This window comes from Thrips palmi, unplaced genomic scaffold (assembly GCF_012932325.1).
Source record: "Thrips palmi isolate BJ-2018 unplaced genomic scaffold, TpBJ-2018v1 HiC_scaffold_12, whole genome shotgun sequence".
Classification (NCBI taxonomy): domain Eukaryota; kingdom Metazoa; phylum Arthropoda; class Insecta; order Thysanoptera; family Thripidae; genus Thrips; species Thrips palmi.
Window position 1 is genome coordinate 8,090,945 of NW_023144623.1, and position 16,861 is coordinate 8,107,805.

The following is a 16,861-nucleotide window of genomic DNA, read 5'->3' on the forward strand; positions in this document are numbered from 1 at the left end:
CCAAGTTGTTGGAACGTAATGACTCTTCATTCCTCCACCCTCGTTCCTCGATCGTTCCCCGTCGTCCGCGTCGTTCCCCGATCGTTCCGGCCGTTGCCGTCGTGCCCGATTGGCGCGCTGCACCGTGTCTCGGCGGTCGGCGCGTGACGGACCGAAGGGACCGAAGCGCCCCACGAAGAGCACTGCGGAGCAACTGCCCGTCGGACGTCCGTTCGTTCCTCAGCGGCTGCCGAAGCCTTCCGCCACATTTTTGAACCGCGCCCAAGACAAACGCTAGCCGCCGTGTCGCCGCGTGTCCCCCCGGCCTCGGCGCGGCCAGGACGCCAGCACTGCCACGTACAGTAGAACGTTAGAACGGCCCGTGAATTATCTCGGTATCGCCGCGCTAGAGTGCCGAGCCAGGCTGCGCAGCGTGCTCTAGAGCGTGCTCGTGCACGTCAGCCTCGACGGCGAGCTCGACGGCCTGGTGGAAGTAAGGCCTCAGCGGGGCCGGCCGGCAGACAGGCCCTTCGCCCAGCCCTTGTAGTGTAGGCGGCCCTCCACGGCCCTCGCGGCTAAGCCGGGCCGACGAGGCGGGCAGCGCGATTGTTTTCGGATTGTCAGTCAAGCGGGACCGGCCTTCCTTCCTTCTCTGTCGCACTCGCTCCGCGGCGCCGCCTTGGCCCCGCCGCGCGCTCTGATTGGACAAGGAGGGAAGCGCGGCGCTGACCTTCTCCGCGCCGTCGGCCGATGCCGGCCGATGCAGTGCCCCTCCCCCCGGTGGGGCCTAGTCGAGTTTGGAGTGCCCGCCGAGTGCTGCCCGCCGTCAAGCAGGCCTGCAGGCAGTGGGCGGTGCAGCTCGGACAGTGCTTCCTCGCGCTGCCTCTCTCGCACCCCCAGGGCTGCCCCTTGAGTGCGAGGGAGACAGCGCGACTGCCCGGAGTCAAACCGCTGGTCAGCTGCTATCTGGCCATCACGCGGCCGCCCGGCCACGGTTCGGTCCTCGATGTCCTTGGCGCCGTCATGCCGAGTCAGCGCGGCAGTCAGCCCGGCAGTCAGTTGTCAGCCGCGTCAGCTCGCCCGTCCGACCGTCTATTTCGAGCGTGATAAAGCACGCCCCGATGAAATTGCTCACGTCGCCCGTAAAGCCGCTTATTTTGTGCTGAAAATAAAAGGAGGAATAAATGGAAGGGTTGCTGCGGCGGCCATCTTGAAACTTGACCGCCAGCCGGGCGGGGGGGGGGGGGGTGGGGCGGTCTGCGGTGCGGCGGCGAGCGCGGCCTGACTGCTCGGCCTGCGCTAGGGCTGCGGTTTGGTTTGGTTCAACCATCCTCACTGTAACTCACGCCGGGGAAAAAATAATTTCGCGGTCGGGACGCGCGATCCGGAGCCCTTGCAGCGAAGGCTAGCGAGCCCAGCGCTAGCCGTCTCTCTCGCACCCCCACGGACCCCACGGCACGGCCCGCGAGCGCGAGAGAGACGGAGCGACGAAATCGCTGTTCAGCCTGCAGCCCCGCAGCGCCTGGGAAGGGAACAAAAAACGCGAAAATGATGAGGCATTCCGTGATCCCCGACGGCGCGGTGGAGGCGCGGGTTCAAGGCCCGGCCGGGGCGGCCCTTTTTGCCCTTTTCATTAGCGGTGGCTGCCACGCTGCCAGTGTGGCTGCACAACCTCGCCGCGCCATCGCCATTACGGCGGCCAGGGCCTGTCGATCTCCATTCCGTTTTACTCGTTTGCGGCATGAGACTTGATTGTGTCGGATGGCACCGTCCCGATTCGAGATCCGAGCGTCGGATTGATTGGAGCCGAGCCGTGCCGTGCCGTCCGGCCGGCCAGGAGGCCTATTCGTGGAAGTCCTGTCCTCTTGGCAGTGGAGTGGAGTTCCTGCTCGGCACGGGGAGGGGGCCGAGGTAAGGCCGAGGGGGCTCTGAGAAAGCCAAGCACTGTGCTGCAGCTCGGCAGGTACGGGACGGCGGGCCTGTCAGAATACGAATAGGTTTTTGCGAAATGTATGGGGCCCGAGCCAGGGCGGGCCAGGCGGAGCCGAGCCCAGCCAAGCCTCCCGGGGCCGGTGGCGGCCCAGCCTCCGAGCTGCTTTGCAGGGCCTTCTTTTCAAGCGGGCCGTACGGCTCCACGGCAGCACTCTGCGGCACGCCTAAGCCGACAATGCCCGCTCGCTCCTCATGACCCGGCCGGTCTTGATTACACCTGCATTACTTGATACCGGAGTCCTGCACTGCAGCCACACTGCAGCGTGCACCAGCCCAGGCAGGCCCGGTTTTGTTGTTCGTGACAAGTTCCCCGAAGCGTTGTTGCCGCCTGGGTTGCCGTCGTCGTCGTGGTCGCCGAGCGCGTCTTCCTGGACAATGTGTCTCTCTCGCACGTCCAGACCCATTATCGCCCGTCCTTTTCTTATCGCGACGCCCCGCGTGACGGGCCGGCCCACCCCCGTGTCGCCTGTCCGTCTGCGGTGTCGTAGTGCTGTCTGTCTGTCTGCTGCTCGGTCTGCTGTCTGTCTGTCTGTCTGTCTGTCCGTCTGTTCGTTCGGCCGCCATGTAATTTATGGCGATCCTCATTTTCTGTCGCACCGGATTTGGCACAGCCGGACGAACGTGTCGCGTGTGATTGTGGGTTCGATCCCCCCCGTCGGCCGAGAAATTCCTGCCTGCCGCAGCGGTGCAGCGAGCAAGCGAAGCAGGGCCGCCGCTGTGCCGCTCGCTGCTGCATGACGTTAGTATTCGCAGTGCGGCAGCGCGGCTGCGCGGCCGGGAACCAGTCCGTTTCGATACCATCAGAGCCCCTCTCGGCTTGGCTTACATTTTTGCTGCGCGGTTGCATAAAGAGGCTCTGCAGATGATGAAGCAGGCTTCTGTTTAGGCCGCTATCGACGTCAGGCCCCGCCACGCCCCGCCGCGCCCCGCCGCGCCCCGCCACGCCCCGCCACGCCGCGTCTTTGTCCGCCTCTTACGTCGAATTTAACGGCTACTTATCATACTTACAGCGGACCAGGGCATTGTGAACCTCCTGAAAACGTGCTCGGTCCGTCTGTCTGTCTGTCTGTCTGTCTGTCTGTCTGTCTGTCCGTCCGACGGGCCGGCCGGCCGTGCGGCGGCCGAGCCCGGCCGACCGGCAGCGTATTTGGCGTGATTTTGCTCAGCCAAATCAGGGGGTGCTATTGTTGCGGTGCTCCAGCAACCCCTCATGAGTGCGAGAGAGATGGAGCGCTGTGCTGGCCGCGACGGTCCGTATCGTAGTGTGGGCACTGATTGGTCTGTCCGCTGCACTGTCGCACCACGTGGCTGGCCACGTGACGTGCCACATCGCGGCGGCGGCAACGGCCCTTGCTCAGCCAGTATGGCTTCGGCTCGCTTCACAAATTTTAAATCCGATTATAGGATGCCGTGTAATCACGAAGGCGGAGGCGCAGGCATGGCGCGGTACCTCCGTCTTGGCCTCCCCCCCCCCTCCCCTTTCCCCCTTCACCTCGCCGACCGCAACGGGCACGACGCCCACGTGTAAAATTCGCTTTTTCCATTAACTCGGATCGTGCCGTGGTGTGCCGTGGTCGACGGAGCCCCGCCGCCCGCCCCGCCTCGCACAAAAATCATTGCTGCTGTCTATAATTCCCTTTTCTTCCATTACTGCATGGGGCTCGCCTCGCCGGCGTGCTGGCGTAATGAATACCTGGCTGGAAGGGCCTGGCCGCCTGGAGGCTGGAAGCCCTGCTGGAAGCGCGGCTGGAAGCGCGGCTGGAGGCTCCAGCGCGCTAGCGCGCTCCAGCGGCACAACAATGCCAAACACTCCGCCGCCAACTTATATAGGCTTGAAGCGAAGCGGACGCTGATGACGGCGATTGTACGCGGAGCAGCGCGGAGCGAGGCGCGCGTCGCTCTGCCTCCCTCGCACCCGAACGGGGCGCCCCGCGAGTGCGAGAGAGACGCAGCGCGCGGGAGGCTGCCGGTGGTGGCGAAGAGAGAGGCTGTCGGAGGTTGTGTGGCTTGTTCCCCGTCTTTCAAGGGGGGATTGTAGTCTGCTGGCCCTTCCCGAGAACATCGCATCACGGCCGGCGAGCACCGTCTCCCTCGCACCCGCACGGCACGCCCCCGTGAGTGCGACGGAGACAGAGCGACGACTCTCGGCATCAGTCCGCTGCGCGCGGGGCCGCGGAGCCGCGAAGCACAGCGCGCACCAGTTTTCGTGAGCGTGGGCTTTTTAGAGAGACGCTTCCCTTGTGGGCCTGCCTGGGCGGGGCGGACGGGCGGGGCGGGCGGACGCCCCTGCGGAGCGATGCCACGCAGCGGTTCGCTCTGTCTCTCTCGCACGCGTACGCCCCGCCCCGTGAGTGCGACAGAGACAGAGCGACACCGTTTGGGATCGGCTCGCTGGAGTGTTGATAAAGCTCCTTCTGAACGCTTCCGCGCGCCCTCTACAGGGTGGTCCGCGAATTTTTCCTTCCGCGAGTGAATGGCGTGGGGGGGAAGGGGGGGGCTTTGGTGCGGAAAGAATGGCCGATCGAAAATAGCCCTCCATTACCTCTATCCGGCCCGGCCTGTTGTAAGTCTGTTTCCGAACAGTGTGTCTCCGTCTCTCTCGCACTCTCTCCCGTCGTTCCGTGAGGGCGCGAGAGCGGCGGGGGCGCGGCCGGGCGGAGTCCGCACACGCACGCAGCGCGCAGCACAGCGATTGTGGCCCGGCGAATAGAATCCCAGATGAGGCTTCATTTAGACGCTCTTTATTTTACGGCCCGATAGCGAGAGGAAACTCGTGTCATAACGGAGAGAGAGAGAGAGAGAGAGAGAGAGAGAGAGAGAGAGAGAGAGAGACGGTAGAGTGTCCACTAGGCCTGCACAGCGCACAATGGCGCGAGCGCGCACTCTGAAAATGTCAACACTTGTTATTTACTCTGCGTTGTTACGGCTACCCTTCGCGGCATTTGAAAAATTGTGACCTTTTGAGAGCGCGGCCGGGCCGGGCGTTGCTGTGGCGTTGCTGTGGCGTTGCTACGCTGGCGACGCTGGCGCGGCGCTCCCGGCCCGCTCGAGATGACTTATCTCGGGACTGGCGCCATCTGGCGGAGGCGAGGCAAAGCTAACCGTCGTCTTTCCTCTCGGATTTCAGATATCATCGCCTCCACCTGTTCGGAACTCAACAACAACAATAACAGCAGCAGCAACAACAACAATAGCAGCACCTACATGAAGCAGCAACAGTCACAGCAGCAGAGCAGCAGTAGCAGTCATAGTCAAACTAGTAGTACCTCCGGCAGCACCGCCGGCAGCACCTCCCAGCTGTTTGAACGGCAGCTGGGCGGCAGCTGCGCGTCGTACCAGCAACTGCCCGGCTACCACGACAGCCTGGGCTGCAGCCTGGGCAGCCTCGGCTGCAAGGCCTGCCAGTACCCGCAGCACCACAGCAACCAGCAGCACCCTGGGTCGCAGGCGGCCCAGGCCAACAGGCTGTACGGCGGCGGCCTGGTCAAGGCGGTGGAGCCCAACCCGGAGATGGCCACCAACCCCGTCCCCGCCAAGGTGAGTCTCTAAGCTGAGCTGAAAAAAAGGGGTGGGGGAACCTCTTACCGCGCCGTCCAATTTGGGCAGGCTGGCTTCTGTACACCAGCTGTTGGGCTATGAGAAATTTACTGCTGTATTTATGCTGGGCTCGGCCCGGGCGCGGCGCAGCACGGCAGGCTGTTTTCGAAATTTCCTCAGTGCCGAATACGGCCGTGGATGCCGTGTTTGTGACCTTTACGACTTGCAGTAAATTGTTGGACGGGACTGCGGGACGGCGCGGCGGGCTGGGCATGCCTGAAAGCCTTTTGATGCTGTCCGTCCGCCGCCGTGCCATTGTACCGGCCCCGTCTATTAGAAGGCTTAATTAGAAACAAGGGACACCCCGCGGGGGAAAGATGCAGAGAAAGGGGAGAGAGAGAGAGAGAAGGAGGGAAGAAAGGAAAGAAAGATGGCGTGCTGCTGGGAGTCGAAGAGCTACCTTTTCATATCGTAAAGTGCAGAGCGGACCGGTCGGGCTTGAACCACTATGTTTGACAGTCGCTTTGTCTCTCTCGCGCTGCCGAGTGCGAGGGAGACGCAAAGCCTCGCGGCACTGTCATTGGCCGGCAAATTACCCCGGGCCGCCATCAAATAATGACGCCGGGTTTCCAAGTGCGCCTTGATGATGGCCCGATTGGGCATGATGCGTGTCTGAGACTGTCTGAGGCGCCGGCCTTCTTCGGCTGTCCGCTCTTTCGCTCTCCAGCGGTTCGAACTGAAAGGATAAAGGATGCGCGAACAATCCGGAAGGATGCCCGAGGATGTTGCACCTGGGCCCAGCCTGCCCAGCCCTGGGGAGCGATCTTCCACTCGGCTTGATTGATTCCGCTGGAGCGGACCTTGCACGAGGCTAGGGCCGAGGCGAGGGTCGCCGCGAGGCTAGTGGCCCTGAGAAGCCTTTGCCGCGTCTTGTCAAAGTAATTTGGTCGCCGGCTGTGGCATTGATGAATAGAGCGGCACCCACGGGGCCCGGCTAGCCGCACTTGCAGGGGCTCTCGTGGGCTTGGGCACGGCTTGGGCACGGCCAGGGCCACGGCGCGGCGAGGTATCGCCGAGGTTTGCTCGTTAAAATGCTATTAGTGACGTCACGGAACCCCTACAACGGCCGCAACACGATTAGACGAACTGGGTCGCCAAATGCGAAATGGGCCTCAAGTTTTTGGCAGGGTGCTTCCTTTCCTTTTCTGTCGCCGACCCGCCGGTAGACTCGGTCTGACTCGGTCCCCGAGGTGCGAGCCGAGGCGCGAAGGGTCCGCAAAGAGAGAGGGGGGGGGGCCTCCCTTCACGCTCGCGCGGTCAAATGGGCCACAGCCGTGTGACGTCAGTTTGTTTTGCGACGACAGTCATGCTTTATAGTCAAATGGGACAGACGGCAGCTGGCGTGCGCGACGCCCTGCGACGCCCGTGTGACGACGACGGCGCTTTTGTGCGCCTTTTTGTTTGCCTCCCTTTTTGTTGTTGTTTCATCCCCGCCTGTCTTTCGTCTTCTCGGGTTTTTGCGACCTCGGTCTCCCTTTACTACCCCCCCGGCCCCCCACTTCCGGCAGTTAAAATGTTGCTTTTGGACATTGGCCTGGAACCGGAAGTAGTTAGCACTGTCCTGCGATCGATGTGGCAGTGCGACGCAGTGCGTTGCCACAGTCCTTTATTTCCCAGGGGAGGCCTGCAGCTCTGCAGCTCCACAACAACAACATTGTTATATTGGAAAGGCGCGGAGTAAAGTCTGTGGCGGGGTGGCTGGCGGCGCGCCCCGCCCTCCGCTTTCCCTAATGTTCATGCGTGTGGCGCGGCGCCCCCACCGCGAGGCTAGAAGCCGTAATCCCGGCAGGCAGGCAGGGCCTGCTCACTTCGAACACCGGTTTCGGCGGTTCGTCCCCCTCGCACCCTCACGGAACTTCCCACGAGTGCGAGAGAGAGACAGACTGACTGTCCGGCGGCGTCGCCGTGCAACTCTGCAGGGTCACGAGACGAGTGGCTGTGTTTGTGCTTGCGCGCTGCGGCCGGCCGACCGGCCGGCTGGCTGGCTGGCTGGCTGGCTGCGCCAAACCACGCCACACAGCGCGGCGGTTTGTCCCGTTGATTGAAAGCCCCGCCTTGTGCCGTGTTTGGTGTTCGGTGTGTTTGGCGCACAGACGACGCTCTTGTGCGCTCGCCGCCCGCCTCGCCCGGCCGCGGCCAGCCGTCGCTTCGTGTCTTGTCGTCCGGGTTGGCGGCTCGGCTGGGTTGGTCCGACGCCGCCGCAGCGCGCCGCAGCGACTCAGCAACAAAATGGCCGCAGGCCGATTCCGAGAGCCGTCTGTCTCTCTCGAGCTCGAACGGGACGTCCCATGGGAGGGCGAGAGAGACAGGAACAACAACGACTCTCGGAATCAGGCTGCTGTGTGCGGCTCGGCTCCCGCAAGGCTCCCGCAAGGAGGGCCGGGGACCGTCTGTCGCACTAATGGCACAGGCAGCCACTTAAATGTCGTGCTAAAATGTTTGACTTTGCGCCGACGACGCGGCTGACGTGGCTCCACCGCCGCCACCGCCACCACACCTGCGCGTCGCGGGACACGCCGCCGGCCGCTATGTCATAATTGGGGCCGTTCGGGCCTGTGATATGTCAACCCTCGTCGAGACACACACACACACGCACACGCACACATGTCGTGAAATATGAAGGGCGGTTGCCTACACGCGTGGCGTTGCGGGCAGGCAGTGAGTGTGGTGGACGGCGAGGACGCGGCCAAGCTCCTGGTGGTGGTGTTGGTGTTTGTGCGATATCGTGCCGCGTCCAAGTTAAAAGGGGAAGGGGGTCGTTTTTGGCGTTTATACGGCCGCGCCGTTACGGGCCGAGCGAAAGGGCTGGCGGCTTCTAGTCGCGCGTGTGTGTGTGTTTGTGTGAGTGTGTGTGAGTGAAGCGAGCAGCCTGCCATTGTCATTTACGGCTCCCCGTTGCTCCCCTTAATTGCCTTATAGATACAGGACACGCACACACCACCGCCGCGATGTCTCCGTCGTCTGCACTCTAGAAGTGGTCCGGATGCACGCTCGTGCGTGTGTGTGTGTGTCCGTGTGCGTGCTTGCGTGACCTCTAGCGCACGCGGTGGCCGCGCCGATTGGACGGACGGACCGTTTTCCATGGCGCGCGTGCTCGCGTCGCCGGCTAGATAAATAAAGATGATTAACGCGTGCTGCGCGATCGGCGGCGCGGAGGGAGGGGGGGGGGAGGGGCGTGGCCAGAAGGGGTTTTTGGCGGAGCACCACCGCGGCGCAGCGGGCCTTGATCCTGGCGGAGGCCATGCTGGCCCTGCTGGCTGGGCCCAGACGCCCTCCCCCACATCAATCACTCGACACGCCGAGAAATGAAACGCGAGGCATCGATCCTTGTCGCACAGTGCCCGCAGGCAGTGCCCCTTGCATGTGCGTAGATAAATGGGCCGCGAGGTTTTCACCGCAGAAAAGTCTTCATTTCTCGCCGAGACTGGGCTGGGCTCTGCGCGCACTCTGCGATGGCGCTGGGGGTTCTGGAGGAACCGCCCGCGCCACAGCGCCGGCAGCCCCACCGCCGCCATCCCACGGGAACCCCTCATCCTGTGTGTGTGCAGTGCGGGCGGCTATAAAATCTGAGGCAGCGCAGCGCCAGCAGCCCTCTCTCTCTCTCATTCGTATATTTGTGTGCGTGTGTGTGTGTGCTGACGTCGAGGCGCGTGCAGAGGAACTCGGAGGAACCCTTTCTGCGGCGGAATGCGTCACTTCTATTGGAGCGCGTGTTGTCCTGGAGGTGGACGTCGACGTGGAGGACGACGCGGTGGCGGTGGAGGTGGCGGCGGACACCTGGGGAATTTCGGCGAGGGAGCTGAGCTGAAAGGGAACGAAGGGCATTGTAATACCGGCCCCGACAATGCGGCGTCGCAGAGCGCTCTGCCTCTCTCGCACCGGCGGGGCGCCCCGTAGGGGTGCGAGAGAGACAGCGACGAGAGCGTTGTTCGGTCGGTCGGTGCACGCCGCTCTCCGTCCGTACAGCAACAATTGCGGCGTGGCACTGGCGGTGTGCATCTAGTACTTTGGATTTATGGCGCTGTTTGCGTCTCTCTCGCTCTGCGCCTCTCTCTCCCTCCCTCTTCGGAGGAGGGGGCACCACCCACCGTAGCACCCCGGTGCGAGTGTGTGTGTGTGTTTACTACCACTACCTCTACGTGGAAACGGCGTGGAAAGCAAAAGTGTGTGAGAGGGGGCGGATGGAAAGACCGCAGCGGGGCTGCTGCAGCGCCCCACCTTAAAAATCCCTGGGCTTCCTGGAACGAAAAGCACACACACACACACACACACGTGCATGTCTGGAGCGCAGTGTGCTGTCTAAGTGCACTTGCAGGATCTCTCATCGCTCGCGCTGTACTGCCCGTTGTGTCGAGGACAGTGGCCTCGCTGGCCATGCTGGCCGAGCTGCTGGCGAGGCAGGCCTGCGCCCGCACCGGCCGCACACACCGCACGGACGGCATCCATCGCGTTGATGCCCTCAATGCCCTCCTCTCCCTCCGCGCTGTCCAATTGATCAGCATTCGATTCGGAGCTGAGGGCCTGGAGGCCGAGGAGGGGACGCTCGCTCGGCCGGGGAGACGGGGCTGCCAGCTGAAAGAAGCCTGATACATCGGCCGTGACGCCGTGTAAAAAGAAGTATCGGGAAATGACGGGATATTTTCGTTTTGATAGATTGTGGCGTGCACGGAGCACGGCGGAGCACGGCCAGCAGCGCGGCCAGGAGTGGCAGATAAGAAAGAATTACGCCGGCCGGGTCGATTTAGCCTTTAGCCAGCACACCGCGGAGCGGAGGTCATCGGATTGAACCGACTCCCCTCGGATAAAAAAAAAGCGAGAGGGGGGAAATAAATTGACATAATTCTTGAGAAATCCCCGGTGGCGACGCGTCACTGCGTCGCTGCGCGTCGAGCCGAGCCTGCCTCTCGTTTTGTCACTGTCGTCGTGACATTCGGCAGTGACTGCGTTTCGTTGCGTCGCGTCCTTTCTGGCCAGTCCTTTCTGGTCAGGCCCGTTCCATTTTTGCAGTGTACCATTGCGGCGGCCATTGTTTGGTGGCGGCTGGAACTGGTGGAACGGTGGAACTGCGGCGCGCTTCGGAAATGGCGCTGGAAACGGGTAGGGCGGCCGCGGGGCCGGCTGCCTGCCTGCCTGCCTGCCTGCCTGCCTGCCTGCCTGCCTGCGCGGCGCAGGGCCATAGCTCGCAGTATTGCGGTGGGTGGCGGGGCGGGGCGTGGCGCAGTGCGGCTCGGCGGTGGCGGAGATGATTGAAAAATATTATCGAGGACAATGGCGGGGCCCAGTGTGCCAGGGCGGCGCCAGGCGCGGTGCCGTGCCAGCACCGCCAGCACTGCCAGCACGGCCAGCAGCGCGAAAAGCCATCCGTCCCGCCACTGGAAATGCCCCGCGCGTGAGACCCTCTACGACGGCGAGGCCGCGTCGGCCGGGAGTGCGCAACCCGGTGGCTTCTATGAAAGACAGCGACCACCAGCACGTCGCCGTCGTCGTCCCTCCCTGCCAGCCCCGACCCGTTTCTCAGCGATTTCTTTGATGCGCTGCATACATTAATTTGCGCGCACGCCACGGCGCGGCCACGGCACTGCCTCGGCCGCCTTTCCTGTCCGCGTCACGTTCCGCGTCACGTCACGTCCGTCTCGTCACGTCGCGTCACGTCCGAAATGCATTCGTGTCGGTTTTGCCACGCCTGGCAGCCGCGCCGCCGCGCCCCGCTCGAGTCACTCCGTCATCCGCGGTCGCGCCGGCATGTGGGGGGGGGGGGGCACCCGGTAGTACCGCTGCCAAGTCGGACAGGGACGAGGACCTCGGCGAGCCGCGCGGCCGCGCCCGCCGGGTCACGCGGCAGTCCAGCGCGGGGCGGGGCTGAGCGCCCTGGGAGGCGGCAGCTGTCTGTGCACGCCCACCCCACCCCTGGTAATGAAACATAGATAAGAGCCAAGCGGGCGGGCGGAAAACTTTTTGAGGATAGGCCGCCGCCCCGCCGCCGCTCTCAGCTTGCTCAGCTCCCGCTATTCCCGCCGCTCGCCGGCCCGGCCGGTCGGCGCGGTCCCCGCGTGGAGGGCTGGGGCGCCTGGGAAGTGGCTCGCATGATCGACATGAAAATGGTTTCGGCCGGCATTAGAATTTAAGGAGGTGCCAAGGCGTGCCAGGCCGTGCCGGGGGCGGCAGGGTGGCGGGACCGGGGCCTGCGCCAGGGATGCCTGCACCCCCTGCGGCTACCCTGCGGCTACCCTGCGGCCGGCCTCGCCTTTCACGACGGCCCCGATAGCGGCGCAGCGGCGCAAATAGAGGCGATTCCTAACGCAACCCCTCCCTTTGTGCCTGGTTCCTTTTTGGCCCACGCTTCGCGCCGCGCCGTGCCGCGCTTCCAGCCGCGATGCCCCGCCGGATGCCCCGCGGGTCGCTGCCAAAATGGCCGCGGGGGAGAGGCACGCGCGGTGATTCGATCCGAACAGTGTCGCGCCGTCTCTCTCGCACGCGTGGGGTTTCGCGGGGGGGAGAGACAGCGAGCCCGCAGTGTGGGCGTGGCGGGGTACGCCGGCGGGGTGCCAGCAGATGTGGTGCGGCGTGCATACCTATCAGGCGCGGCTAAGGCGGCCAAGGCGCGCCCAGCCCAGCTTAATTCCACCTGGAATTTCCTCTGGATTTCTTATTTCCATCGGATTTCTATATCATATGGATTTATATTTCCAGCTGGAAAGGGTCATTCCATACCAGCTGCTGTCGGAATGAGGGTTCCAGATGGAATTTTTTTTCCATAAGTTGAGTAACCCAGAATGAATTGTATTCCACTGTGGAAGTCTGATTTCCATAGCGAGATTCCACAAGGATTTTACTAGAAATCCAGATGGATTTTTCATTTCCAGACGGATTTTGTAAGCTTTGTCCGCTAGGTGGGCTAGTGTCGCTTTTTGTCCTGAAGTAAAAAAGGCTCTCCTAGCTCAAAGAAAGTGCCCTCATACTTCCGATAGTGGATTCTGAACGGTATCCATGAGAGTTATGAATCCTTATGTGAGTGATGTATGTATCGTATACAGGCTGAGATTTATAATCTAAGTACCTTCGCTTGTGACCAGGCTCCATTTCCTAGTCGAGGAGTCTAATTCCAGAGGACAGTGACAAATCCAGTACCAACTGGACATCAATCAATTTGAGGCAGTGGCACTGCACCTCTTTGGTGTCTGTACCATTGCCGAGCTGGCTTTAGCTTATCTACTTGATAAGCTTGCTCTAAATACTCAACTGGGGTCGGCGCGGTCCCCGCGTGGAGGCTGGGCGCCTGGGAGTGGCTCGCATGATCGACATGAAAATGGTTTCGGCCGGCATTAGAATTTAAGGAGGTGCCAAGGCGTGCCAGGCCGTGCCGGGGGCGGCAGGGTGGCGGGACCGGGGCCTGCGCCAGGGATGCCTGCACCCCCTGCGGCTACCCTGCGGCTACCCTGCGGCTACCCTGCGGCCGGCCTCGCCTTTCACGACGGCCCCGATAGCGGCGCAGCGGCGCAAATAGAGGCGATTCCTAACGCAACCCCTCCCTTTGTGCCTGGTTCCTTTTTGGCCCACGCTTCGCGCCGCGCCGTGCCGCGCTTCCAGCCGCGATGCCCCGCCGGATGCCCCGCGGGTCGCTGCCAAAATGGCCGCGGGGGAGAGGCACGCAGCGGGGTGATTCTGATTCCGAACAGTGTCGCGCCGTCTCTCTCGCACGCGTGGGGGGTTTCGCGGGGGTGCGAGAGAGACAGCGAGCCCGCAGTGTGGGGCGGTGGCGGGGGGTACGCCGGCGGGGTGCCAGCAGGATGTGGTGCGGCGTGCATACCTATCAGGGCGCGGCTAAGGCGGCCAAGGCGCGGCCCAGTCCGTCTCTTCAATCCAATCGCCCCCCCCTCCTCCGCCTGCTCTGTCCCTCTCGCACCCCTTCGGCCTTGGGGACGCAGCGCGAGAGCGACACAGACGCTCCGGCTCTCTTCGGAATCGGTCTGCTGGTCACAACCCCAGCTGTGCTGCGCCACGCTGCGCCAATGGTTGCGCGCCGCCCTTGAAGAGGCCCTCGAGGGGGTCGGGAGTGTCCCCCTTCCCCGACCGGCCCAGGGCCCCGGCTGGGGCTCGGCTGGGGCCCGGCCTATCTCGATCAATTGTCTGGAACAAAAGAAACTTGGGGCCGTGGCGCACCGAGGCACCGCGTTGGCGATTCGATGACGTCGAGTCACTTAGTCGCCCTGTCTCTCTCGCACCCCCGCGGCACGCCGGCACGCCCTGCGAGTGCGAGAGAGACGGAGCGTGCGCTGCGTGCGGCGTGCCTCCACGGCGCCGCCAGCACCGCAATCTACTCTGCACAGCAACGCCGCGAAACCGGAGGTCTGGTCGTTCTTGTCGCTGTCCGAGAGGCTTTCCTCGAAGGGCCTTCGGACCGCCTTCGGACCGCCGTCGGCCTGCCGGGCTGCAGGGTCGCGCGGCCGGGATCAGGCGGGATTAGGGCAGCACGGCGACCAGCCCAGGCCAGTCCCAGGGCCTCTGACGTGACGCCCGGACAGACCGGCAGCCAGCCAGCCGGACAGCCGGGCAGCCAGTCCAGCGGGCGGGCGGGGCATATTCGCCGGCTTAGGGAAGTCGGGGCCAAGTTCCCCCCGGGGAACGAGCGGCACGGCGGCGCTGCTACTCGGCGGCGGACTCGGCGACGTGCGCGAGGAACTTCGGGCTGCCACCCCCTGCCCGCCAGCCAGCGCAGCGTAGCGCAGCCAGCGTGGAGCCGACCAACCCCTAAGGCCGAAAGGAGGAGGGAAATTGCCTCCTTGGCCGGCCATACTCCTGAAATATAATGCACAGGCACGAACGCGAGGCGGAGGCCCTGCTATGTAAATCCAAATCCACTGCCGGCAGTGGTGGCGTGGCGGGTGCAGATTTCACAACGAGTTTTCAATCCGGGGTTCCAGTTAGAACACGAAACCCCAAACCCCCGGAGCGTTGGTCCAAGAAGCCCAATACGGCTAATTGATTCCAACGACCAATTCCACTGTCTTTATTGTGCAGCAGCCCAACTTTTTTCCACCCGTTTTTTCCCCTCGTCCAATTTTAAAACGAAATCGGCCCCGGCTGTTTATTCTCTCTCCAGCCCGTCTCCTCGGTTTGACTACGTCCGATCGGGTTTGGATTTCGATAGCGCGGCGGCGCGGCTGGCCGGCCCGGCCGGGGATCAGATTACGACCAGAACCGGGCGGATGGCGGCGGACGGGATGGGCTTGCCCTGGCCGCCCCGCTCTGGCCGCCCCGCCGCGCGGTCGCCAAAACTTACGACGACGACGAATAACAATCCTTGATAGTGGCGACACGCAGTGGAGCATCAAAAGCCTATCAAGGCGGCCCTGCCGGCCGGGCCGGGCCGGGGCGGGGCGGGGCGGAGGACGGTCCGAACCGGTTCCCGGTATATAGGCCCAGTGGGGATGGGCTCGGGGATGGCACTCAAAATGTCGATCGGCCGGCCCCCGATTTGTCCGGTCGGCAGGGCTAACTTTTTTTACGTTCGTCCGTGACGCGGCGGACCGACTGGCTGGACGACGGACGGACGGACGGACGGTGCCCGGACGAGCGGACGCACACACTTCGGGGCGGCCTCTAGAAGTGACTTGTTGTGTTGGCAGTCGCGGCAGTGTCCTGGCAGTGTCCTGGCAGTTGGCTGCAGTAGGGAACGGCATCTTTCAAGAGGTCCTGTGGGCCAGCGGCCCGCGGCCCGGCCAGCATGGCGCGGGCAAATTGTTATGCAGAGTGGGTCCGGGCCGCGTAGCCGCGACCAGCGGGATGCTTGCGAACAGTGTCGTCGCTCCGTCTCTCTCGCGCTCACGGGGGGCGCCCCGAAGGGTGCGAGAGAGACGGAGCGCTGCGACCCGCGGCGTGGCACGGCGTGGCGCATTGAGAATTTGCAACTCCGTAATCTCCGCGCGTGTTTCATCTTTTTATTCCCCCCGTTTGTGTTTCTCTCTCTCTCTGCCTTTCTCCCCCCTTTCGAGTGTGCGTGTTTTTTCCGTCTCCTCCGCCTCGCCTTCGTTGTAGGATAACACGGCGGAGATGGAGGGAGATTAGCTGCTCCTTTGCTACAAGCAATAGTTATTTAGATTGCAAGGACGCCCTCTCTCCCTCTCCCTCTCTCTCTCTCGCCCCTAATCAGCATCCCGAGCGGCCGGGAGGCCCGGAGCGAGGCACAGCGAGGCCTGGACACGCACAGGCACCGCCACGGCACCGCCGGGGCTGGGTGGGTCTGCCCGCTCGGCCCCGCCTCAAAAAAGGGCTGATTACTGTAATGGTGGCTTCTCCCCGACCACCTGTCACCCTCCCACTGAAAAGCCCCCCGGCTGTTCGAAGCCGCGACTGACGGCGCTGTTCCTTTTGTTGCAGGTACGACGGTGCGGCGTGAAGCGGTCGCGCTCGTCGCGGGGCACTGCCGCGCCGGACTGCGCGCGGGCGACGCCGCGCGCCACGCCGAGCTGGTCGGACGCCATGCTGCACGCGGCGGGCTTCTCGTTCGAGGGCGCCGGCGTGTGGTACGGCCACCAGGGCACGCCGCAGCACCACGCCCAGCACCACGCCCCCGTGGCCGGCGTGGCCGCGCCCGTCCCCGGCGCCACGGCCGCGGACCCGCTGGGCGCGCCGCTGGCCCCGCTGGGGTCGGTGGCGTGGGGCGCCATGTTCCCACACTGCCGCGAGCGCGAGGACGACTCGAGGGTCCTCTGGAACTCGGACAGCCTGCTGCGCCTGGTGCCCGTCTAGCCTCGCGTCGAGCCTCGCGCCTAGCCTCGCGTCAGGCTGTTGTCTGTAGTTGCGCCCGCCCTGCCGCCGGCCAGAGGGTCGTCACGGCGCCACGGACGGTCCCAGCACGGCAGCGAGCTCGTCGCTTGCACACCCTCGCCGCCGTGCTGGGGCCGCGCCCCGCCGGTCCGCACCGCGACGCACCGCGACGCACCGCGACGCACCGCGGGGCCAAACATCGCTTCCCGCGGTTTTTGTTTTTGTTTTTGTTTTGCTCGCTGGCCGGCGCGCAGGGCCGGGCGGGGTAAATGTTCTGGCCTGGAGCTGGGGTGCGGACCGAGCTTGCGTGCCATCGCACTCCGGCTCGGCGCAGACACTGGCACTGATTGATTAATTCTTTTATTGTTTATGTTTGTTTGTACATTGTAATGCATAGTATATATTATATGTAATTGTAATTAACAAGTATGCATCACATGGGGATGGAACAGCCCCGCCGCTTCGTGGTGACGATATCCGACTTGTTATAGCCTCTTTTAGTGATGTTTTTAACAAAACGTTCTTA

At 63.6% G+C, this 16,861-nt stretch overlaps 1 protein-coding gene across 1 annotated transcript in view; it reads left to right on the top strand.

Moving 5' to 3' along the window:
- LOC117640513 overlaps positions 1-16,317 on the top strand; it is a 32,044-nt gene extending 15,727 nt beyond the window's left edge. Inside the window, exons 2-3 of the mRNA XM_034377034.1 lie at positions 5,099-5,508; positions 15,946-16,317. Coding sequence (XP_034232925.1) covers positions 5,099-5,508; positions 15,946-16,317 — 782 coding nt within the window. The remainder of the gene's footprint in view (positions 1-5,098; positions 5,509-15,945) is intronic.
- Positions 16,318-16,861: the final 544 nt, after the last annotated feature.